The following is a 25,713-nucleotide window of genomic DNA, read 5'->3' as shown; positions in this document are numbered from 1 at the left end:
CATCCTAGATTTTTATACAGAAACTCACACATGCTGTGAAAAGACTTGGGGGTAAAGCAACTACGTGTAGAGTTTAGTATTGATGATACCCTAGTGACAGTGCCTGTAGCTACGAACACCAGGGGCACCAGCCACTGATCGAGGTTCACATCCTGCAGAACACTGGGACTACGTTTACTGGAATGGTTTTACCAGGGATGAGCAGTTCCACTTTAAACATGTCAAGGCAGGAACCAAAACCCTTTCCTCTAGTAGTCTGCATGGCAAATTAGAAGTGACCACAACTATGAAATCTTGTAATACACCAGAGACCATGTGGGGTTGTGGGATCCATTGTCTATAGCCCCCATCAGAAAATGGATGAGCTGGTTTTGTGGTGGAAACCCCCTCCCCTCCAAGAGTACCAGATTTTTCAAATCATGCACGGACATTAGCATTCCCACCACTCCTGCCAACAAGCTTGAGTTGACTGCTGCCTCTTCAGTATATGGTGTCTATTTTCACAAGAGCAGTGATACTGCTCCAAACAGTATTTGGGACAGATATGGAGGATAAAGAAAGGAAAAGGAGATGGAAGCAGTCAGTGGAGTCTATACTCATCCATTTCAACAGCTTACCAATCTTATTGCCACCAGATCCAATTTCTTGGCTTCCTTAACTTAAGGAGTTACTTAAGAATCCCCATGCTTTATTTCTTCCAGTTTCTCCCTGTTCCTTGTACACCCTAGAAGGATCAATCATGTCTGAATCCAGTTTGTTCCCCTCCAGTTTACTCCGCTCCAACTTTCAGTATAAAATGGAAAATCCTTCATGACTCCATCCCTCCCCAGGTACCGGTCACTCTCCCATTCCCTCAGCCCTGCTCCCTGAGGTGCTAACTTAAATCACCACTTCTCATGCTCTATCCATGAGAACATCTCTGCTAAATACAGCCTATACAGCCTCTACGAAGATCCAGGTGCTCTTTGTTGACTGTAAGGAATCAGACAGTTAGAAAGCAAGTCTTACACATACTTGGTATTAGCAGAAATTGACAAACAACTCATCTATCTTCTCTAAAAATAATTATATAAAGTGCGTATTGCCCGTGTAAGTACACTGACAACATACCACTGCCCTAGTCTACAGAGGAGATCTTGACACTTTGTCAGTCTCACCGAGTCACCATCTCCAGGAAACCTCAGGCACTCATGAGGCACCATAAAGCTCAGGTAGGGATTCCAGTCTGGGTCATGGACACTGTTAATGGCATCAGCGTAGTTCTACGCTCAGTGTAATTAGTGAGACAAATTAGCCCAGATGCCATACCAGAGTGAGCAATGCAATTCTGCATTGGCTTGCACTGAACTGTGACGTTCAGCGTATGGGAAGCCAAACTCCGCTGGTCCTTTGTATTCCTTCTCATCCTCTCTCATGCTCTCCTCCCATCAGACCCACAGGATTCATAATAAAGCACAGAAAAGCCATCACAAATATTCGGCTTGACATTCTGCATAATACAGGCACTGGTTATTTTTGTATAAGCCCAAATTAAGTCCAATCTAATGCAGCGTTACTAATGTTTTGGAGCAGGGAACACATACTTGTACAGGGTCAGTCAGTGACTGCTGAGAGCCAGGGTGCCTGTGACCTGCCCACACCGGGCAAGAAAGCAATGCAAATTATATGGCAATATTTACATCTAGACACAGATCTCCTTACACAGATGTATGGGTGGCACATACCCGTGTGCATATACAGAAGCCAGGTTATCTGACCTCCGTCAGATACTATCTGCAATTCAGGACAGAAGAACAGAAGAATTTATTTTGCCTCAATGCTAGCAGAGAATGCTTTTTGCCAGAACAGCTCACTATATTGTATGATAACTGAATGAAGCTAATTTTCAGCAGAGTCTATCTAACAGCTCTTAACTGGTAGAAATAGTTCAAGGTCTTCAAAGTATACAGTGTTGCATAGCCCCTGATTCACACATTCTGCTAATAACTGCCAGACAATTGTATTGAATTTATTCAAAACCCATTAGCCGCAGAAATTCATATTCTTCGATTCTGCCTTCAGATACATGTTATATTACACTTATATTAAGGTTAATGTGCAATGCCAATTCTTTCACAAAGGAACTGCAAACATTTGAAGCTACAGTATCTCTTACTAAGGTGTCTGTTTTACAAGTTTATTGTTTCTCTCTCGCAATTCCCCTTTCATCCCTGCCCCTGCCAGGAGAGCTGGGCTGAAAAAATGGCGAGAACATTAGAGCAAATACAGGCACATACTAAGGAAAGTATTCGAGACAGTCTTTGTACAGCGTGCATATGCTACCAGCATTACAAGGATTTTTCTTTCATCTGCTCCTTTAGAGATGAGTCTCCAAAATACTTAAAAACCGCTTTATAAATATCCTTCGAAAAACCTTCATCACATCTTCAGAGCGCTGGTGCGTTAAACGCCTGCCACTGAAGAATGATGTTAAAATTTGGGAGGAGTCAGAGGTGGAAGCTGAGGAGCAGAAGTAGCGAGAACGCAGGAATGTTTAAACAAGAGAGCCTCAGTGAGAGGCTGGGGCATGTGGGTACTTTATAGAGAAATAATACACACGTAACATTTATGTTATAAAAAATGTTACAGGTAGGCAGGCTTCTGTAATTTATCTAATACTCTTTTATATTCATGCTTCCTTAGGTTTCATGCAATTTATTAAGTTTTCAGCCTTGCCCGCAGCAAAAGGGATAAACAAAAGCAGATGTGAAACTCTGTTTTTTAAGGGCCCGCCAACCTCCTGCAAAGCCTGTAACCAGCTGGGGAAGCCTGATTACCTTCAGCTCCACACTCGCCAGTGCAGCTGCCCTCTCCTCCTGCAGCAAGCTCCGGACTGAGCCCTAAGGTGGCACGCCGTGACCCACGGCACACCACGTAGGTCCTGCCTCTTTAGAAAGAGGCTGTTTGTTCCCCTCCGATCTCTAAGAGTTTGGTAGGAAATGTGTTTTGTTGGCCAAGGGTTAAGTAAACCCCAAGAACAAAGGAGCCCGGAGAAGAAGGGAGGACCAGGACAACAAGGGTGACCCATGTCCCTAGCTGGTCACAGAGGACATTGGGATGGACTTCATGAACATTTACACAAACAAAAGGCAGAGCTATAGAGTTTGTTATTGCTCAGCAGGGGATAACCAAGAGATTACAACTTCACTGCACCTTCGCTGAAAGGCTCTCATTAACATCAAACAAGCAGAAGCTTCAGGAAAATTTGTGTGTAAGACTTCACCATCCTTGCTCCCATAAGAGGAGGTACCACACTGCAGCACAGGAGACGCTGGAAAAGCACAGAGGGCTACAAACGTGTTCCTAGAAGACCTGTGCCTCTGTGCAGGCTGCCCTGCCGGGCATCGCACACAGGGCACAACCACACAGCAGAGTACGGCCCAGCGCATTACCTGGGCTCGTGCACCATGCCAGCCAGGTTAAAGTCAGCTCCAGCCTGCAACATGATGTGCTGGGCTTGCCTTTGGCCAGCTTAGGGAGTGGTGGAGGAAACCCACCAGTCTCTGTTCCCATCCATCCAGAAATACCTTTAATTAAAGGCCAGGGGGGAAATGGACATGGAAGACTATGATACTTCCTACCATTACATCGACTCCTCTTTTATTGTTGCAGCCCTATTTCTGGAGATGGAAGCCATCGAATAAACACACTTAACTCCACAAACTTGATTTAACAGAGGGGCTGTCTCTGCCCTGACAATCTTGCATCCTTGAGGACCATAAAATTCAACTAAAAACCACTAGGTTGCAGGTTCTCTCCCTCGTACACCCCATTGTCTCAAAGAAAAAGATTCAGCCATTTCCTATTTTGCACAAATCAAGCAAGCCTCTGAAACCACTTAACCCTCCCTGCTATAGCAGCTGTTTCTTAGACATTAACAGCTTCCAGATTAAAACTCTCATAAGGCAAAAGGGGTGAGAAGGGAGGGTGGAGGGGAAAAATCCCAGCTCACAGGGTGCAGCTGAAAAATAACAAACGGCTTTGAAACTGGAAGGGCAACTCAGCCGCACTGCCGCGGCGCTAGTGAGCATACACATAATGAATTGGGGATTCCCCATGTCAGGGCCGGCTCGGAGCGCGAATTGCAGAGTTCCAGGGAGGATCAATAACTGTCAGAAGGAGAAGAAAGTGAGCACTAAATTCGCTCGGCTTTCATCTTCAACAAATGGAACAGAAAATCTGATGGATGACAGAACCTTTCGTTTCTATAGCGTTCTTGTTGAACTAAAGACTAGTGACATTGAGATGATTTTCAACATGCGCTTCTGTAGATCCAGAAGCAATTATAAAAATAAAAATAAAAGAATTCCGTTACAAAGAAGCCCCCAAACTAAAAGTAGTAATTCGGAAGGGCAGGGTAAATAAAAAATATTAATGAAAGCCCGTGCCAGTGGTCAGCCCCTAGCATGTGAGAGTGCAGAGTTTTGGAAGCATGGAGTACATTAAACACAACACACCCCTTGCCTCCCCCATAATTAAGTTAGAGATGTGAGAGCAAAAGCAATAGAGGCTGTCTGCTTAGTTTCTCTGCTTGGCAGGGCACCACACACACATGCACACAATTTCTCCTCTCCTCCATTTGTGAAAGCGGGGCGGGGGGGAGCGGCGGGAAAAGCCCAAATGAGTAGATAAACAAAAAACCCAAAGCAAACAAAAAAAATTACCAGATTTCAAAGAAGGAACACGCTACTGCTCAAAGAAATGCCAAAATCTCTTCTCTATCCTTTTATTTTACTGTAGACAGTCACTCAACGTATCAGGAAAATTATATTAAAAAACCCCAACAACAACAGAAGGGAGACAGGACCTTTTGTACAATCCAGCTGGCTTCTGTACCTTGACTTTCATATCAGATATTTATTTTGGCATGTGGGCGGTGGGGGAAGGGGAAACTTCTCTGGACACCTTATGACATACTTCACCGTAGCGTAACAGCTCAGAGCACGGAGGTACATCCCCAATTGTTGCCCGTGAATGCCGAACACGCAATACGATAACCTACAGTGCCTTTGCTCCATACAGTATCCCACAAACAAACCACAGGGCAAGAGGGGTGGAGAGGGGGGGAAGTCCCAGCAAAGAATGCATGATCGGTCTTTAACCTTATGATTCAGCCAAAGAGGTGGCATTGCCCAAAGCCACCGCTCAGGTGAGCTTGGGACAAAACGCTTTCTCGGAGTTTGCTCTCTTGTCCAAGTGGGCTGCCGGGGTCTCCCACCGCTGCAGTAAGGCATTTGCAGAGGATGTGCCACCGAACCCAGCTCAGAAGAGGCATGTTTCTGCCACTGAAATGGAAACTTAAAAGCCTGCAGAACAAATGCAGTGACTCAACTCAGTATAAGGGCTTGGTGTAAAGTTCAGAAATTGGCCTACGCATGCTAATTCCACCTTCTGGCATGCGTGCGGGAAGGCTGTTCCTGCTTTCTCAGTGGAATAAAGACATTAAATGACCAGCTCCAAGACGCTAGATGAGCTGATGGCAGAGCTGGCGATAAAAAAACGAAAGGAAAAAACAAACCTTGCCCCTTGTATTTTAATCCAAACAGACCACGCCACACAAAACCGAGATTAGCACAGGCTCTCTACTATCATTTAATGCCTACCACAGGCTCATTGTCTTCGCAGCTCGCCGGCCAGCACCAGCTCCGCACCACACCCTGTGGTTTCCCACTGACGCACAGGCATTCCTGCCGAACCGCGGCCCTGCAACCCCATCCCGCCCGGCAGCCACCCAGCCTGCACCCAGCCAGCCCTCTGGCTTTGCTTTTTGGGGGACCAAGAGAGTTAGGAACCCAAGGACACCACTCCGGCAGCCGCCTCTGAAACCGTGAATTTCTCCATATGTTCCTCCAGCCTGGCTTCATTCATTTATTTCAGAAGAGCAAGGCTGTAAATAGCCACAGCCAGTTTATAACTGCTGGGCATCTAAGAAAACAACCTCCTTCAGATATTGTCCCCTCTACCCCATCCTAAGAGAGTACCAACAATGACCCATCTGAAAATCGGCACCACCTAACAGAGAGAGAGAGTTGCCTGGCATCCCAATCGAATGATCAGGTAATTTTGGTATCTCAATCAAATTGTGGTTTGAGAAATGAGGCCTCGTCTCCATATGAAAAAGATAAATCAATCTGGAATACACAAATGCAATTTTAAAGGAGAGTATCTATTCTAGATCAAATACAGATGCAGAACCCACAACTTCAGATTAACAGCATCTTCCCAGTTTAGCTTAATCTACTTTGAAAGCGAATTAGTCTGCACTAGGCAGAGGCACTCTTACTCTCCAACAGAAGCATCCTTGCACAGGAGCTATCAAGAAGTAGCTCCTCAAGCGCAATCCTGTGTGTAGACGAGGCATTGCTTCCCGCAGACTGGAGCCTCTTGCTGTGCCTTCACTCCTTAAAAGCTATAAAAAGTTGCTGATACCGAAGGGCTGCTTTGCTTCACCTCGTAGATTAGTGCTTCTCAGTGCTGGGTTACACAGCTATTCACAGCCTCCCCAGCATAATGAGATGCCACCGTTAGCTGAACAGTATTTTTACAGTCTGGATTTTTCTCCACTGAAGGCAACTTTTTTGCCTCTCGGAAGGGTTTGTAAAATATCCTCTAAGTCTATGTTAAAATAAACAGAAGCAATCAGCGTTGTCTCCAGGCGGGATCTCCTCGGCACATCTCGAAAGGCTTTGCACGAATTTTCCAGCGCTCAACAAAGAGCATCTCACGGGGGCAACGCACTCCAGCTGATTGCACAATGACAGCAAGTGCCAGGAAAACTCCAAGTCTAATCTGAGAGCTGACACTGACTCATTGTGTGGGCTTGGGCAAACCACTTAACCTCTCCGCATCTCAGCTTTTCTGCCCATAAATGAGGGTAATAATATGGAGCTCCGTCTTCCCCCAGGGACTGATAGGGAGCCTTGGGTTTGTATGGCACTTTGGAAACATGAAGTGCTACATAAGTGCTAAGTACCATTATCGAGAACTTCCACCATCACCTCCACATGCGGGTGCAGCAGATGCTGGTGAGAAATGGCCCACAGGAAAGACTCCAGCCAAGCTGAACGTACACGTTTACCCTGAGGTTTCACCGGGAAGACGTTCAAGCAACAAAAGGGAGATTTAAAGTCCCCTCCTCCCTCCTCATAGAAACAGGAGCAATTTCTAGGACAGCATTTACCCAGTGCAAAGGCAGCACAGAGCCATACAGGAGTCCATTCATCCCTTCAGACGGGTACAGCTCTCCTGTTGACAGCACAGGGGGAGGGAGAGCGTCTCACTTCAGTGACCATATCTCAAATCTGCAGCAGTTCTCAATCACACCTCCAAACACCCAACCAGAAAAACAGGAGCGTTTCTCTGAGCTTTTCACTGAAACCCCACCACACGCCCCTATCTCCCCAGACTAGCTCAATATTCACTGGAGAAGCACGGCAACAAGAAGTATCCAAACCCTTACACCACCCAGCACGTGCTCACTCCAGAAGGCGGGCAAGCAACACCCAACTCTTATAAAGCGTGAGTTAGCCCGTTTCTTGCTTTGCTAGTTTCCTGACCTCCACAAGCTGGATTCAGGTCCTTCAAGGTGAAGGGACATGAAAGCACAGGACGCCCAAGCTCCATGAGCTCCTCCAGGCACGTCCTAGAGCAAGGGTGGGAGACAAAGTGGAGTAGATGCCCCGCTGCTTACGCTTCACCAAAACCTTAATCAAAAAAGCGAATGTTAAAGATGCTCTTCATCCTGGACAGCTGAGCTGGAGCATGCCTTGAAGGGTTATAGACACCACACGTGTCTATAACGAGCACTTTGCCCTCAGTGTCCCCATCTCTCCCTACCTACCGGTTCATGTAAACTCGAAAATTAACTATTTGCTAATTGGGACGTCTAGGAAAAGGTGGCCCTGAAAACAACTGTAGCAACTAAACAGATACACAGATGGGCTGTTTAGTGGACCTCTCGTGAACATGTTCTGCAATGGCACTAAAAATAGTGTTGTTTCACCTGGAACAGCACTTAAGCCTCTCTAGGAGATGGGGAGGAGCAGGGAAGCAGAGATCTCTTGTAGGCTGTTATTATCAGTAATGAGTTCATTTTCAAATCAAAGTTGACTGTTATTCATGACTAGAAAGGGGTGGAAATTTCAAAACAGTCCTAAGAAGATACTTCGAAATACTGATTGCTTTCCTTCTGTGTTTATATAACGCACAAATCCAGGGCAAGCCAAGCTAGATGAGCATTACACTGTGCTCTGTAACAAGCAAGAGAAATTCATTAACTGACAAATCTAACCGCTTTCTGTGACTACACCAGCAAATGAATTCAGTGGTAAGGACACTTGCCAAGACGGTGAATTTTATGCAAGTACTGGAGAATCCTCATGGAAAATAAACTTTTATTAATTAAAGAGTATCATTTGCTGCTCAACGCAGGGAACGGAAACACATCACATGTTCCCCATCTCTGCTCAGAGGAGCTCCAACACCAACCGGCTCTGAAGAGCTGCTCATGGACGATCTCCAAGGCAAAACGCTGAGACTAGTGCATGAGTAACAAAGTTTCAAGAAAAATCACGATCCCTTCAGTGATCCTTAACTAACAGGAAGAGCAATTCATTTCGCTGCACGAATGATTAATTATAAATTATTAAATCCAGCTCTACTCAGGATACTTACCCAGGGAACCAACTGCTCCAACATGTCAACAACTTTTGTTTTCTAAATCTCTGAAACCAGTATCAATTCAAAACACATACGGCGCCAGATTTTCCACGGAGGACCTGGCGTGCGCTTTCAGTGCCTAGCATCTCCAGTCCTGGCCAGACTCTGAGAGGGGCAATAACCCACCCTCCCCGCTCTGGGCTTTGGAGACAGCCTTTTTCAACGAGGACACTGCAGTTATTTTTACCCTCTTCCCTCTCTCCCGTCAGTGTGAAGCACACAGGGAAGCATCTGGAGAGCAATGGCTGACTTTCCCCATCCTTACGCTCTCCTGCGTGCTATATCCCAGCCAGGAATCTGGGGAGAAGCCTGCCCACGAGCACGAGTTTTGCAGCGTCGCAGCGTGGAGCATTCACGGAGGAGGCAATTTCCCGCCCGGCAGGAAGGCGGCGGGGAGCCCTCGGCGGCTCCCAGCGAGCAGCAGGCAGGGACGGCTGCGCGCAGGCAGGGGACGGGGGGCAGGGGAAGCAGAAATTTGAAAGCAGGAGAAAGTGCGGGGCTGCGAACATGCATCCGAACACAAAGCAGCCGGAGGACGCACCGAGGCAAAAATGGGATACCTTATTATTCCATAAATTAAGTTAAAGCAACCTCAGCACATCCCAGACCTTTAATACTGGGCTGCTGCGCACCAAGCAAGTTGGCTTCCAGCCTGCAAAACATTTCAACTTCACTCAACTGAGGCAAGACCGGCGTTTTATTAAAACAGGTTTATCTTCCTGCAAATAAACCTCAACAGCTTTTGCGCCCTGAAGAAGCAACTTCGGTTTGCCGTCTCTCCCTCCCGCCCCCCACACCCACAACAAAACATACATTCAAAATCTGGTGAGTAAAGAAATACCAGTTACAGCTTTCTGAACCTTGCCCACGTTGGGCTGGTATGCAACAGGTTTCAATGTTTGTTTTTATAATAAATAAAGCAAAAGTATGATGAGACAAGCAAGCTCCTTGTCTCTCCTCTGCCTTCTTTGAAGATGGCCTTTTATTTTGAGACAAGCAAAACTGTAAAGCGGTTAATAAAATAAAGGGCATTCCCTATCTCACATTTCAGTCTGTTCCAAATAATCTAGACAACCTTAAAATATCCAAGCTTGCCTGTCAGCCGTTTAATGAAGAAATACTAGTAAAAATTAAAATGTAACCCCCCACAAACACTTTCCCCGCTTCTTAAATATCTACGAGTTTGCCTCATAATCTCATTTTTCCTGATAAAAAGCAGAAGAAAAAAAAAAAGAAAAAAAAAACAGTTTTCCAGGCAACCAGCAAAACCTAAACAAAATTAAAGAAGCGTAAAGCCCAACTTGAACAGCAGACAAGTATGCAGAGAACAGTGTGACCTTTTCTTATCACCCACTGACATGCTTAATCGTTTCCAAACAAAAAAATGCTCTTTTCCGCCACTTCTTCATTCTGCGAGCACCTCCAGCGCCCGCATGGCCGGTAAAGAGTTAAATCTCCCACTATCCCCTGCTGCCTGCGAAAAATCACGGAAACAATTGAGACATTGTCCAGTGAACAAGACTCCCAGGGACTGACATTTTTGTTTATGTCCCAGTTCTCAGCCTGTCAATTTTCACTCCCAACGTTAAAAGCCCGGCTTGCCCCAATACAGTCTGCCCTTAGCTGAAAAGGCTCCACTTCATTTATTTTATTAAAGCTATGGCGTGTTTATGATTCAGAGCTCTCCCCATCCGAGGACCTGTTGGTCCCATCCCCCTGCCTTCCTCACCGCCCTGCGATAGCGACTTCCTCACTCCGAGGAGGCTTTGCAATGCCTTTTGCAGAGCCGTCGCTGGGAAAATAACTACACTTAGGCTAAATACCAATGTTCGCATTTTGCTGCGGTATGAAATACGTATTACTGTACTCTAGTCCCTTAAAATAGCCTTTGATTATTAACAGGGGTAGGGTAGAGGGGATGGGAGTTGGATACTGAGCCAGAGTGGCAGGAACTTCAAAAAGAAAATTAAAAAAAAAAAAGAAAGAAAAAACCCACACCCACTCTCGATACCCAGCAGCAAACTAGAAAATACATGTAATGGAGTAAAACAAACATCTTGGAGCAAAGCGGCATTTTCTCGGCTGCTCCGTGGCTGCATTTCCTGCCTGCGTTTTCATAATGACCGGAGCGTCAGGCCCAAAATATATCCCTCTCCTTCACCCCCGCCGTCCTCTCCCCCCCCCATTCCCAGCACTTTTTTTTTTTTTCGTTACGCTCTCAATACTTTATCTCCATGAAAAGCACACACAGCGGTCACCAGCGTTTCCTGTTTGCCGAGTGTGCTTTAACTATATCACACCCTCCGCCGCTGCGCTGGAATGCACAGCATATGGCATTGTGAAAGGGTTTACTGTCGAATAATGGCAGCAATGCAGTCCTGCTGGTTTATATCAAACCCTGTCACTCTCTTCACGGAGGTCTCTCTCATGCTCTCCAAGAGGCGAGGTAAAACACACACACACACATACACACACTATACACGCACGCTACTTCGAGTCTCACGTAGGACCTCAGCAGAAGCCCACCTGGATCAAGACCTGCAAACTCAAGGCGAGGAAGACTGCAACTTATAAAGCGGTGACTCGCAGTCACTCGTGATTTGTTTCGAATCTTAGTCCCCATAATGTCTGCAGGATCCTTTTATAGGTAGATGAAAGGGCTGTTAAAAATTTTTTAGTTCCTCACTGCAATTCCTACGGGCACAGCCAGCGTGGGCTGGAGGACGGCTACGTGCCTGAGCCCCTCTTCTCCAGGGAGGCAGGGCTGTCAGCCTGAGCAATGGCCTCAACTCCAGCCTGGATCGCAGCTTCATCTGCCCTTGCTTTCAAAAATCAGCACCGATATATTTGGTTATGAAAACATCCACGTGAAAGCCAAACGCACACCGCCACCTTTCACTTTGGGTCAAAGTTTCAAAACTGCATTTTCATTTAATTGCTCACAGGTTTGTTTGGTGGGGATTTTTTTTTTTTTTGGGGGGGGGGAGGTGTTTAAAGCAACTTTAAAAGGAAAAGACTCACGAATAAATAAATAAATAAAGTGCTGCTCCCAACTGCAGTCAGGTTTAGCTAAGACGCTCACAAAGGTTATACTTCAAAGTGCTTTTTGTGCAGATCTTGAAATGCCTTCCCATGCCCGGATGCATTCGGCCAGCAGACGCTGAAACGAGTAGCAATACTTTTAAAGCCCATTGAAATGCATCCATCCACCCTCTCTTCATAAAAGGAAGCCTTACTTAACAGGCATTTATTATTGCTGAACTAGGGTTGAAAGTTCAGTGTCCTTATAGACCAAAATTATCAAGATTTCTGAGTTTGCAGCCCACGTTTAAGTCCTAATGAGCTATTGTACCACACTCACTGCTATTAACTCTTTGATGTCAGGAACCCACGTTGCTCTCTTAAACGTCTCACAGATGTCCAAAGGAAAAAGTGCAAAGCTCACCTGTGCTGAAGGACAGGTGAGCAACTGTATTTTTTTTTTCCTTTAGTCCCCTCCAGCAAAATATGCAAAGACAACTACAGCGTTAAATATGCATGTCAAAGACAGGCTAGCCCTACCAGTTTGGACCGTGAACTCGGAGTTGGGGGAGCTGTACATCACTCCCAGCTTTACCATGATCTGATATGCAAAACACATTACCTTTCTGGGAAAGGGACATGAGCATACGGTGCCCATCACACCACACAGACACAGCAACCCAACCGCTGCTGTGCCTTGCACTGCACAGCCCCATCTCCCCTGGATCTGAGCTCTCTGGGGCAGGGATAACAACCCGCTTTTCTGAGAGTAGCTTGCCTGTTAGATCCTCTTAAATACAGGTAACGATAACGTGATAATGAAATTATCTTTAATTTGCACCAAGCGCTTTGACCTGCTCATTTCACAATCACAGCAGTGAAACACGGTGTCCCCAGGGAGACATCACCATCAGGCTTCGATGGTACTTGGGAAGAGAAGGGTCCCTAATTTTCCAGCCCCAGACTAAGGCACCTGATCCCGACCACCCACAAATGGGAGCAGGATGATGCTTTAATGCAGGAGTCATGAGCCCAGCTCGGCACCCGGGCAAGGAGCAGCTGAGTCGGCCAGAAAGCAAACAGGGCGCCAGCTCTTTGGCCGTTCTCCTCTCCCATCAGTGCTGGGGCTGCTCCCTCACATTTTCTCACCGTTTACTCATCCCACAGATTCCTCGGTGCAGCGATCTGAGGTGGCCAAACGATTGCCTACGCAGGAACGGAGCTTAACAGTCCATCTACGGTGTGAGCGGACACTCCCTGGACGTGCTCCGGGCATGATGAGTAGAACAAGTTACTGCAGGGCGAGCTTCACCGAGGTCTTACAGCACCTCTGCAACGGCCCGGCCACACGCTCAGCTCTGGACACAGATGTGAGCGAACTTCGCCTTCAGTCCAAACGGCATCTGCTACCTCACATTTACCCCTTGGGCAGCAATTGTGGAGCAACCGGCATGCCTCAGATTCACACCGGAGCTTATCCCAAGGTAACCTGTCCTGGCCATCAGGGCCCTTTAATAAGGAGCAGGTTACTTCACGTCCAGTAAACAACTTCCCTCTAAAGAGCTCGGCATGCCTGAAAAGCTTCGAGATGGGGAGTCAACATGGAGCAGCTACGGCTTTAGCAATTCAAACCCTTGCTTGCTTCATATTAATTAACCATGTAAGACATGCCCAACATGCAGCGACAGAAGCTCTGCCGCCAGGGAAAACTGTGCGCTGCAGCCATTTGGGGTTTTCTAATGATACTGCTTCCATGTAGCTGCTTGGCAAGAGAGGCATTCACGGCCATAAATGCACACTAAGAAGTCTGGAGGCTTTTAGGTCCCTTCACTCTGCTTTCCTCCGTAAAATACCATTTCCTTATTACAGGGCAGTCACATCCCCAGAACACACAATATTGACATTGCAGAGCTCTGCAGGCATACAACAAGGCAAAATTTTGTTGTTTTGTCTTTCCTCTCCCAGACACTATCCTTCCAGCCAGGGGAGGAGACCATGGAGATTTTCTGCACTTCCCAGTGGGCAAATGAGCCACAAGAGACCAAAACCCTCCTTCAGGGCATCTCCTCCTCCTACAGCCCTGGGAAGAAATATGTCAGCACAAGGACAAGCTCCAGGGGAGAAGAGCTCGGGACACGCTATTCCTTCTCTCCCTCCCTTTCCCTTCTCAGTACTTGCTAGCTGGGGAACAGGCAGAATCCACAACCATCTCTCAGGAAGGGGCTTTATTTCATATAAATGCTCATTTCCAGAGCCCCAGCTCAGGAAAGCGTCACTATACAAGACAATACTTTTGAGCACACACTTAAGTGTTGTCCTGAACATGGATGGACACCAGCTCACGTTTAATGATTTCTTGAATCAAGGCCTAAAAAGTAAAAAGGAAGGGGAAGGGGAAGCTAGTTTCCACAGTAATAGTAGTTGAGAAGTCTTTGAGTCCTGCCAACAGGAAAAATGCGTGTTAGAGAACCGTTTGTCTCTCCTAGGAAACTAGCACAGACCCACCTCTTTCTGCAGGCTAGCACTGCAAGGCCCAGGGACACCATCAGGTCCTTAATTTGCACCAAGAAGAAAGTAGAGGGGTAGGGTTGTAAAACAAACAAACAAACAAAACCCCCAAAACAAAATGAAACAACCCACCACCACCACCACCCCAAAAAAACCCCAGCCAAACCCAAACATTTGGTTACTTCTTAATGCCATCAGGGAGGCTAGTCAGAAAGCACCCTTCCTCTTGTATACACACATATATGGGTTCAAAGCACGCGTGCCCAGGACCGTGCCCTACCAGCCTATCCCTCATTACATATATATCATTCCTGCACAGATGAGTCTGGCTGCAGAGCTACTGCTTGTTGCAGTAGAGGAAGGACTGGTTCAGCTCCCCCAAACTTCCTAATCCCAAGATACAAAACAGAAGGTACACCTGACAAAGGACTCATGGATATGCAGGATCCCAATAGCACCTAAATAGCACCAAAAGTAACATTCCTATAAGGTCTGATATATATTATGATTTTAGGTTTAGATTTAAAAAAACTACTTCAGTTTCTTTCTTTTGTTTGTTTTCCTGTGGGGCTACAGGGTTTTTTGCATGCCTATAAAAAGCAGATGTGGAAATCATCAGTTTCTCAAAATCAACTTGGGAAAGTTACTTCACATCTTCCTGGCCACACTGGTAAAACAGAGGAGTAAGCAATGCTTCCCCAGCTCAGGAAAGTGCTGAATGATTTTGCTCACCAGCATCTGTCAAGTACAAGCGAACCTTCAAGGCAAGGTCCCCTGGAACCAGATCCCTGCTACCAGCCCACTGCATATTCAAAACCAAAGTCTGTTTGACAAAAATTTCTAGCTTCATTTTGTGAAATTAGGCACAGAACATCGCTTGGGGAGAGATTAGGGATGGAAGATTGTTTTACGAAGGCATCTCTAACTCTCCAAAGGCTTCCAAAATAGGTCTGCCCCTTGCCAAATAGGTCTGCATGGGACAGAGGAGAAAGCATCCTTCCTTCTCTTTGCGTGGTGGCTTACTGGGCAGCTCCGGTTTCTTCTGTAGGAGAGAGTACAGATGTCTATACAGCCCAGAAAGTGAAGTATCCCATGAATAATCTAATCCCAAGTGACATGAACTTGTGAGAAGAGCAATAATCCCAGGCTTGACCAACTTGGCAAACAAATGGTCCTGAACCCAGCAATGCCCACTTCCTTCCTTTCTTTTTAATGATAAATACGTGCTGTTTTCTTTACTACAGCACCTGGACACAGTACACAGACTTTGTTTAGACAGAAAATAGGAGGTTCCTAATCAAGTGGGCTTGTCCGTATGGGGAATTTTTTTGTGCAAGGGCTCAAGTGTGAATTGAAAAATGCAGAACAACTATTTCGAATTATCTCTCCGTGTGGACACTGTTATTCAGCACTAAGAGTTTCTTTGTGAGATTTAGCTTAATCCGTTTCCAAAGCGGATTAAGCTAAACCACACAAAGGACCTCTTACTGCTGAGTAAGAGTGGCCGCATGGAGAGATAATGAGGAATAGTTATTCTGAGACAGCTACTTCAACTGCATATTTGGGCTTTTCCGCTCTGCATCGACAAGCCCAAAGCTGTACTGGAAGGGGAAGACTGTGGTTCTAGAAATTTGGGAAAAAAACAGTACCAGGGCCATATCATACCCATTAAATCTTCTGCTCTGCGCACGATGGTTGCTCCTGCGACTGGTCGGCACAGGCTCTGGCTCCAAACCAGGCTGCATTATTCAATACCTACTTCTCTAAGCTCCAGATTGAATCCAGCCACAAACTTCAGCTGTAGACAGGGTGCGTGGGGAGAAGGACCTGCGGCGAGCGGCCCTGCCAAGTCTGCCACCCTCGGTACACATCATCTTTGATCTGACAGGCTCACCCATCTGGCTCTCCAGTATCACCCGGTGCTGCCGCGGCTCTTCGCCCGCTGCCAAGGCCGAGCTGCCACGCGCTGCGGCTGCTGCTGCCGCGGCTGCCGCCGCTGCCGTCCTCATGCACGCCCCGGGCTTCGGGGACAGAGCGTCTGCGCTCTCGCCATTCCTCTCGGCACAACCGCTCTTCTGTGGGAGAGCTGATAGCTCGCCGATATTTAATTTTAGGCCCACGCAAGTCCCTGGAAGTTAATTTAACATGCATGCTCCAGCGTAACATAAACTGCCATGTGATTGAATCCAAAACACAGCTTGGGCTGCTCTGTGCTAAAATACTCTCTCCTAAACCATCTTCCCAGTGTAGGTTTCTACCCTGAAATGTTGCTCTCTGCAGTTTTACTGTATCCCAAACTAGCTAGTCTGAAACGGCCAGAATTTAGGGACACATATTTGCGCCACATTTGGGACATAGTGGGTATTTTATAAACAAAACATACAAGAGGTAAGGCTGCAGTAGATGCACTTTGAACCACAGCGAAGACAGCATAGTTACGTCTTTCTTAAGGATCTCTGGTGAGAGACAAGCAAGCTTTTGTCTTGCTTCCCCCTCACCCAGAGGGTTCTCAATACTCAGATACGTCAGAGAGAGATATAGCAGATATATTTTGGTGTGCCACCACAAACCAAAATGTCAAGTCTCAGGGCTCCAGCTCAGGAGCGGGAGCTGCAGCACAGCCCCTCCAGGAAATCAAAACTGAAGCTGGTTCACTGCAATATCCTAGGCTATAAACTTGCTGCTTCAGGAGGACTTGCTGAGCTGTCTCCAGTAATGTCAGAGAAGCCCAGCCCTGCCTGGGAGCTGGGAGCGCTGGAGCCATCTCAAGGTAAGCCACCCCAGCGCCCAGGAGCCAGAGCCTTTGCCGACGCCAAGGACCAGGCTCTCCTGAAGTCCAGCCAGGTGATTCATGAGAAATGGATACTCAACAGATTGCGCCGAGTGTATCATAACACCCCTACTCAGCTGCCTTCTCCTGGAGCAATGCTTAGGGTTGTCAACTCCTACGATTTTAGAGCCAGTCTAGCAATACTTGCTATTTTTCTTAAAGCATAGTAGCCTTGAAGTCAAGTGTTTAGGGAAGAACCTCAGCCTCTGCTTACAGCACACAGCAAGCTCCTGAACTGCTGTAGAGAGAAGTTTGAGAATGAGCAGAGTATACCCTGCAGGCTCAGGAACCAGAGAACAAATAAAGAGAATACAAAATGTATTATTTAAGAAACAGAAAACAAACAAAAACAACACAACCCCCCCTCCTCCCCACCCCAATCCTCATGATCTTTTGAGGCCTGACTCATGATCCTAGAACAATTGGGGTTGGCAGTACTATACATTTTACAGCATTTATTCACAGCTGAAATATCCCAACATACAAATACTTCAGAGTTCTTGGAGCTACTCACAGATCTCCTGACTACAACCAAGCGTGACAATTCATCCCAGCTGCCAATCCAGCCCCAAGGTGTCTTCTGAAGGTGCTTTAGTGCTGACTGATGTTTGCAGAAGCATTAAATTCCTGCTCACTTCACAGTAAGAGGTACAAGCCTACACATTTCCCTAGTCTCAGCGTTAAAGCAGAGGGGTTACCTCCAGTACCTAAATAAGGTCTGTAGAAGACAGACATTGTGCCACAGAGTAAACACAACGGCATGAAGCAGTTCCCTGAAGTCTGAACTATTTTGCAAACATATCAAATTACCATGTGAATTACTTTTAAGGAGTCCACATTTCTCCTGTGCTCTACACAAACCAAGCACTAGGTTTCCCATTCATATTTAGTGGGTACTGAATATAATGTGTGTGTTTTATAGGAATCCATCCAAAATAATTTTGTTGGGCACCTGGTAGGTGAATTCTATACTTAGCCCTAAACATTCAGGTTTGAACACAGATTTTTTTTAAACACAACCCTTCCCAACAAAAAAATCAAAAGGAATTAGTGGTGAAAGATGTAGCCACAAAATTCTCAGTAAGTTTAATTTGTTCTGTGGCTTAATTCCATACAGCTCTGAAAATTCAGGACAAGATGTTTGCACACTTTTGGGCATGTATTAATGAAACATTTTGTTTACTTTGCAACTGCCAGAGCAATTAGCCAAATAAAGTATAGAGCATTTAAAAAGGAGAGAGTCACTAAAGGAGCTTTCCAATTAAGTCTGCACAGCTATTTCTGCAGCGTGAGGCTTGGGGATCTGTATGTTGAGTCCATGCACTCAGGCGTGACCTACCTGCCATCAGGGACTGCTTAGGAAACCGGCACAGCTCAGACGCACAGCCCTCTCCTCCTCCCCATGCATGTGCCCCTCTCAATACCAGGCACTGACATGAATGAAGCCCAACTCCTTCCCCCCCCCAACACCACCGTGTTCCTGCAACTCTCAACACAGTCTGCGTACTCAGAGCATCGCACCGCAGATCTCCAGGGAAGAGGGTGTCCCATCATGGGCTCACGCAGCCTGAAATCCAAGAACCATCTCAAGAGGTTATTGCAGAGGAAGAACAGCCTCTCTACTACAAACTATTAAAGACAAACAAAGCAAGAGCTTTAAAAGCCCTCTTGGGGCACTGCGAATGGAAGTTGCAAGATTACGCTTCCAGATGGCTCCGTACATACAGGACCGCACACGTCTGGATGCACCCCACTTCTGGCCGGTTTGAAGGGACACTGTAGGTGAGTTTTAAAATCTAAGAGAAACTTCATGATTACTTTGTATTTGTTTCTTCTTTCAAAGTGCCTAAGTGCGAACCACACAAGACAAAGAAATTAGGGACTGGGCAGGTCAGACTGCACAGCTTCAACTCTAACCGCTCTGGGAAACAATTCCTGATCCCTCCAAGCCACCCAGTAGTCCCAGACACCCACTGTCCACGTACATCGAAGGGGATGAGAACAGACAGTACATTTCAGATAGTTTTGCCTTCAGTTTTGCTTGTCATATTATGTTTTGAAAACACACTTTTACCTCCTTAAGAAAAAAAAAAAGGAAAAAAATTAGATACACTACTGCACAGTGATTCTTTGTTCTTGGGGCTTCAGTCTACTTTATGGCTGTGTTCATTACATATTAGAAAACCCAAGCCAAATAGTACTAGAAGTCCTCCCCCAAGGTAACATTTACATTTACTTCAAAAGGCCTCCCTACAGAAGAAAATGCAGGAATTTTTTTAGACCTTTAACTGTTTTGTAAGAAATATACTGTACCAAACCACCACCATTTTGGGTTCTGAACATTTTTCCCTGGCACAAAGGAGGCTAAAAGCAAGTCTTTATATAGCCAAGACAGCAGGAGGCAGGATCCTGGGACCAGTCTTTCACCCATACTCCTGCCTAGAACAGGGTATGGCTGAGTCAGACTATTTACTTTGCAGAGAACAGGGAAGAACAGCAACTTTTTCTCCTTAAGGTTGTACAAATGCATGCATAGATAAAAAAGGTTTTAAAGGAGCTTGCTTTCTGTAGCGAGCACATTTTGGAAATCCTTGCACAGACATACCATGTTCATTTACACTTGCCCATCCACACCGCAACAGAAAATTTTCGTGTGAGAATCCCACTTCTAGGGCACCTAGATCTCATCCTTATCACCAAGATGGTGGCACATGCGTGGAGCAGATCAGGTGCACATTGAACATGGGATTTCAGCACAACTAGCACCCTACCCGCTTAGAGGAGCATACAAGGCACCCAGCTAGGGTCTGCTTCACACCCAAAAACTTCCTGCTAAAACTGTTTTACAGAGTCTTAATACCTTCAATGAAATCAAAGGTCAGAAAAAAGAGGGCAAATAACAATAAAAACCCTTTAAAAAAAAACCCAGCCTCATAATAGTACTATCCGCAGGCTGAATTCAAAATTTTGACCTAGCAAGCTTAATAGCATATTATTAAAACAATTTTTCCCCCAGTTTTCTTTCACCTTTGGACACAGATAAGCAGCATGACTGTGCCAGAGCAAGATGCGAGAGTCTTACAAGACGAGTGAAGCACCTAAATGCAAATAAATGCATTGGTCTTAAATGGAGCCTCATGCTGTACCTTCCTCAAGACATGCTGAACATAATTTCAGTTTAATATTCTGTTTCTCATTATGGGCCTTGGAGACTCTCTCAAGCACCATGAAAAGCAGTATTAACCCAGCCCTCGGCACTGGGGGCAATCCAGCCAAATTATTCATGCTGGTCTTTTGCTTCAATTTTTGTAGTCTTAACTTAATGTCCTTAAACAAATCTGAAAGGAGGACAGCTGACAAATAGTACAGACTTTACTTAAGACATTACAGACGGCCATGTTCTGCAGCCCTGAGTCATTAAGCTAAAAACCCGTGCTGAAGCCAAGTGGAGTTTCATCGGGGCTGGGCGTAAAGGCTGCAGCCCTGACACGGAGCTCATGTTAATCAGAGCCAAGCACTGAGAAGCAAGAACATTAAGAAAAAAAAAAGGAAAAAGGATATAAAAAGAAAAAGAAAAAAGAAAGAAAAGGAAAAAGTAAAGAAAAAGAAGAAAAGGAACCCCCCACGCTCTCCTTTCCTCTCTTTGTAATCCAGCTATAAAGATTAGCTTCAAATCCTCATTTCAGAGATAGAGGAAAGATAAGAAATGATTTGCAGGTGTTAGCATTTTCCTATAGATCTTCAGGGCAGCACAACTGATTTCAAGAAGAAAAACTGGCATGGGTACACTTGGCGGGTAGACAAGACACAACAACGTGGGTGGAGAACCAGTTTCTATACCTATACGTTACACATTACGCTCACACAGAAACATCAGCGTGCCCGTGAAATACCCCTCATTGTTCCATAAAAGATTAATTGCGTTTTCACGTACGCAGAAATGGGTGTAGAGCCTCATGCAAGAGCGGCCAGGTCCCAGGTGCTGTGTGCAGGCAGAGCAGTGACAAACAGGGACACCAGCGAAGGCTGACACATCCCAGGCCAACTGGCATCTGCAGCCACTTCATCTCTCCTGAATGCCATTACCCACTCTAACTTTATTTACCAAAAAATAAGACCATTTTTACTCTGCAGAATTAATGTGGCCTGGGGCGGATGCCAGGAAAAAGGGTGGAAAAAGCTGCCCCTTATTTATTTATTTTAACAGAACAAGGCAAAACAGTTTGCTGCTAAAAATAAACATTAAACCTTGCAGAACCTCCCCCCGCCAAAACCCCACTGCTCCCCCCCTCACTCCCTCCTCCGCCTCCTCTCCCTCCAACATTGTAAGTAGCACAAAAGATCACATTACAAATGCCAGCTGTGTCTCTTTTGGAAGGTGGCCTCCATCTCGGAGGTAGTATATGTTCCTCACGGCCTAAGTGGTTGCTATGGTAAATATGCTTTTTATTGAATAGCAGAGTGAAACAGCTTTTAAAGAGACCCATAAGAACCCCATAAATGGTCAAAATACAAGGCAGATCAACCTCAGACTCCCTGGAAACAGGTTTCTCTTTATTTTCCAAAATGATTGTGATTTTTGAACCTTTTTTTTTTTTTTTTTTGTGCATTTGTGTTGTCCACTTATCTCCACCTCACCCACACCCAGGTGGAAGGGCTGGAGAGGGATGGGAGAGCCGGGACCCCAACCAGCCACCTGGCACAATGAGCTGCTTTGACTTTTAAAGGCAAGCACCCACGCTCCTGCGTGGCAGGAGGCTTCAGGGACAGCGGATGCTCAGCACTGGAAAGCGCAGGTGGTCCCCAGCGAAGCTACCCACCAAACTCAGCCTGCCCTTCCAGGCTGCAACCAGCCAGGAGAAACCTCCTGCTCCCTCACCATCGCCTCCTACAAGCCGAACACCACTCCACCGTGCCAGCCCCAGAGCCCCAGGAACGCTCCCGTGCCCTGTGCCAGTCCTCCAGAACAGCAGTAAAAAAAGAAGTAAAATGAGGAAGTTACTTCGGTTAATCTCTTCCTAAGAATAAGGTGACAGCAGGTTTTGATGGCTGTAGATTTCTAAATAACCAGCCAAACACCTTTTCTCTGATTTCTTCCTCTAGCGGCGACCCAAGTGGATGGGAAGGAAAAGCAAAGTCCCTCTGAAAAAGTGAAACAACCAGCACTAGATATCGACTAGGCAAATACAGGTCTTGTTCCCATCGCTCTCTGCCACACTGAGGGATGGTTTAGAAGCTGCGGACTCTAAGAGATAGAAACCCTTTTTTCTTTCTAAATAAAGAACTAAGACACTCATAGCAAAGGGCTGACACTTCTCATGTTAAAGAGACAACAATGGAAGAAGCAGCTCCTCAGAAACGTTTAGAACGATTTGAGATTTCTAACAAAACAAACATGTGCTTTGGATGATCTACCAGCTACGTCAGCTTTAGACTGTATAGCAAAAGATAAAGAATAATCAATGTTTCTTTTCCTGGGAATCACAGTATCATCCAATGGTTATAAAAAAGTCTAAAAAAAAAAAAACCAAAACACACCCAAACATGTAAAACTTGATGATAAAGTATTTCAGAAGAAATATTCTAATCTACTATGTGCCATCTTCTCCAGAGGTAAATTTCCCAGAAGAATGCTCAGAGCTAAGATGCTCCTTAACAACAGACGGCACTAACACTGGCTATCGGTGAGGATGGGCCAATGCATACCGCCCCTCTTGCATAACACCATATAAACAAACACTTTCCTTTTAGACCTCTATGGATGCTATTTTAGAAAGTAAAATAAAACCCCAAACCCCTGTCATGCAAATTTGATTTGAACATTTCAAATTCAACATTGTTTTTACAACAGAAGCAAGAAAATTTAACCGAGAACTGAAAATTTAAGTGAGAAGTTAATAAAGCTATTTTTAGCAATGCTACTCATTGTAAAGAGAGTTTTATATTTTGCAGGTAAGTAGTAAACATTTGATAACACTTTTTAGACTAAATGAGAAGTCATCACAACACAAAGGGACATGTGCTCTGTTGACCTTGCCTCTGCTGAGCCTTCACCCAGGTAAAATGCTGACCAACTCTCAAACTTTCATTCAAGATTTTGCAATAAGAAAAGATTTTTTTAGTAAAGACCATAGAAATGGCTTGGGTTTTATTTTTTTTAATGCTTTCCAGAAGTGTCTTTTCATCCTCTTCAGTTCAACATTGTCAGATGTGTAAACCAGCCTGATTGGACTTCACTGCCACTAAGTAATTCTGCAGTGTGTAAATTTAGACCATTTTCAACTCTCTGCTCTCCTACGAGGCACATGAATGATAATTTCATAAACAGCCCAGCAACAGCAAATGTACTCCCTCCTTTTACCATGGGGTCGTTAGGGTTTTTGTTTGTTTTTAAGTATTTCTCTTTTGGTTTGTGTAAAAGAAAACTGATGACAACCAATGCTATTAATGTCAAATGCCTTTTTTTTTTTTTTTAAACAAAGGAAGAACATCTTTCTGCGTTTACTTACAACAATGTGTGCTGGAGATGGAGACCTAGCATCCTTGAGGGCTTGTCTACTCTGAAGGCTCCCTGCCTGAACATCAAGCAGTGGCCATTTCATCTGCAGATACTGGATGGAGGAAACAAAAATGGGGAAAGAAAAATGAGTTCAGAAAAGAAAGGCAAAAAAAATAACAAATCTTAGGTAACATGGGTAAAAAGATAAAACTTATGCAAGGAACTGAAACAAAAATTAAGACGACTGCATGTTTGTGGAGACAAAATCTGTGCGGAACACTAACAATTTCATACCACCACATTACAGTTCAGGAATAAGAAAATAAATCAGATTGCAAAGACAGTATTACATTGATTTTACTAATCGTAGCAAATCTAGAAGAATAAAACCCACACAGAAACAAAATATCAAAACCACGGAGAGGATGGGACAAGGCAGGGGAAGAAGGTGCATTATCAGTCTCAGGAGAGGGAAAACACATATTGTGGGTTAAGAATATGATCTCATTATTTAATGGGTCATCTGTCAGCCTTCCTTCAACAAATGCACCATGCCAACTCCTCCAGCTTCCCAGCACTGTACGAGCCCTAAAGGCAGAGGTCTACCCCAAAAAGACCCAACACTGCTGGGTCTTGACACCTATTTTCTCTACTTTTCCCCATTTCTGGAAGTCACCATGGATTATTTTCTTCTTGCTCAACTTCTGTCGGACAGCCCTTAAGGGACTTGCACACTGTAACTTATTCAATTACAAGGCCAAACTTAATAAGCTCTCCCGTTGATGATGTCCAAGACAGAGTACAGCCTGGTGCACTCAGGCCCAGCTGTGCGGGCCAGGCGCTCAGGGACAGCCACAACTCCTTTATGTCACTGTCATCGGCAGATAGGCTGAATACACACAGTCTGCAGCAGAAGGGGGTGTTGACTCAAAAGTGAAAAAAAAAGCTTAACCACGCTTCAAGAAGGAGCAGAACGTTCCCACGGATTTAACCAGCATCAAATATCGATGAAAACTTCTGCTCTCGGGCATGCACGTCCTCTCGCTAAACTCACTGGACAAGCCATTGCACCCCAGCCAGATCGCACAGCGGAGCTCAAGGCTTCCACCAAACAGGTGAAGTCTCAAGCTGGTACCCAGATTGCTGCATCAGAAGTGCTTGATTCTGACCAAGAGCAGCCCCACAGAGAAATCAGTTAGCCCAAACAGACTTCTGCACAGTACATCTAAATATAATTTCAGCCCAAGCTTTTCTCTCTGCATGGTGCTGCACGGTGCCAATTAGGCATACTGGTCAATAAGCGATCTCTAAAAGCCCTGTGTCATGCTGGAAGAAATGCGTACTGCCACATACCTTCAGCCCCCTCCCAGAACTAAGAAAAGCAGCTGTACACATAGATCAGGCCACTGCAGAAGATCCTATTTAGCACTAGACTCTGGTTGACCTAACAGATGTATTCCTAGAAAATATCTAGAGAAATAGTTATGTTTACCCATTCCTTTTTTCTTTTTTTCTTTTTTTTTTTTTTAGTAAGAGTAATCTTGAAGGAGAACCACACACAAACAACCCCCACCACTCCAGGCGAACAACGGAAGCTGTATCTAAATCTCCATGAAGGAAGGAAGGAGATCTGGTTCCATGCTTTCAGCACATCACTATCACATTTGCTCACGTATGCAAAACATTTGTTAGCATGCAAGGCCTGTTTGCTGCAAGACCCTGGGCACCGAGGTGACCAAAAGCAGGAGTCAGCAGGAGGATGCATTACCAATTCCCATCGCTTGGAGGGCCTGAGATTTCTGAGCTACTGGAATGCAAATAAACAAAGCCATACTCTGGATTTGTGCCCCATACAAGTTCCTCAAGTTCCAAGAAGTCTTGTTTTTATTCATCTTCACATTTGGGATTTGTGCAATGTGGACCAGAATGTTTCAGCACTTCTTAAAAACAAGAAATAAAACCCAAACGCACCAGAACTAGTCTACCCTAAGTGTCATTTCTAACTCTTACGACTTGATTGTAAGCCTCCAGATATTTGATCACTTGCATCAAATCCCTGATCTTCAATATAGGTGACCACAACACAGATGTTAAAGTT

At 45.4% G+C, this 25,713-nt stretch overlaps 1 protein-coding gene across 26 annotated transcripts in view; it reads right to left on the bottom strand.

The window, feature by feature from the left end:
• The window catches only part of TCF7L2 (transcription factor 7 like 2), a 182,232-nt gene that overhangs the window by 93,727 nt on the left and 62,792 nt on the right, over positions 1-25,713 (bottom strand). For all 26 annotated transcript variants that reach the window (XM_075026386.1, XM_075026393.1, XM_075026394.1 and 23 more), the window contains one exon: positions 23,626-23,727. In XM_075026386.1, the coding sequence (XP_074882487.1) occupies positions 23,626-23,727 (102 nt within the window). The remainder of the gene's footprint in view (positions 1-23,625; positions 23,728-25,713) is intronic.

Source organism: Buteo buteo, chromosome 4 (genome assembly GCF_964188355.1).
Source record: "Buteo buteo chromosome 4, bButBut1.hap1.1, whole genome shotgun sequence".
In the NCBI taxonomy this organism is placed as follows: domain Eukaryota; kingdom Metazoa; phylum Chordata; class Aves; order Accipitriformes; family Accipitridae; genus Buteo; species Buteo buteo.
This window is presented reverse-complemented; position numbering and strand designations above follow the sequence as displayed.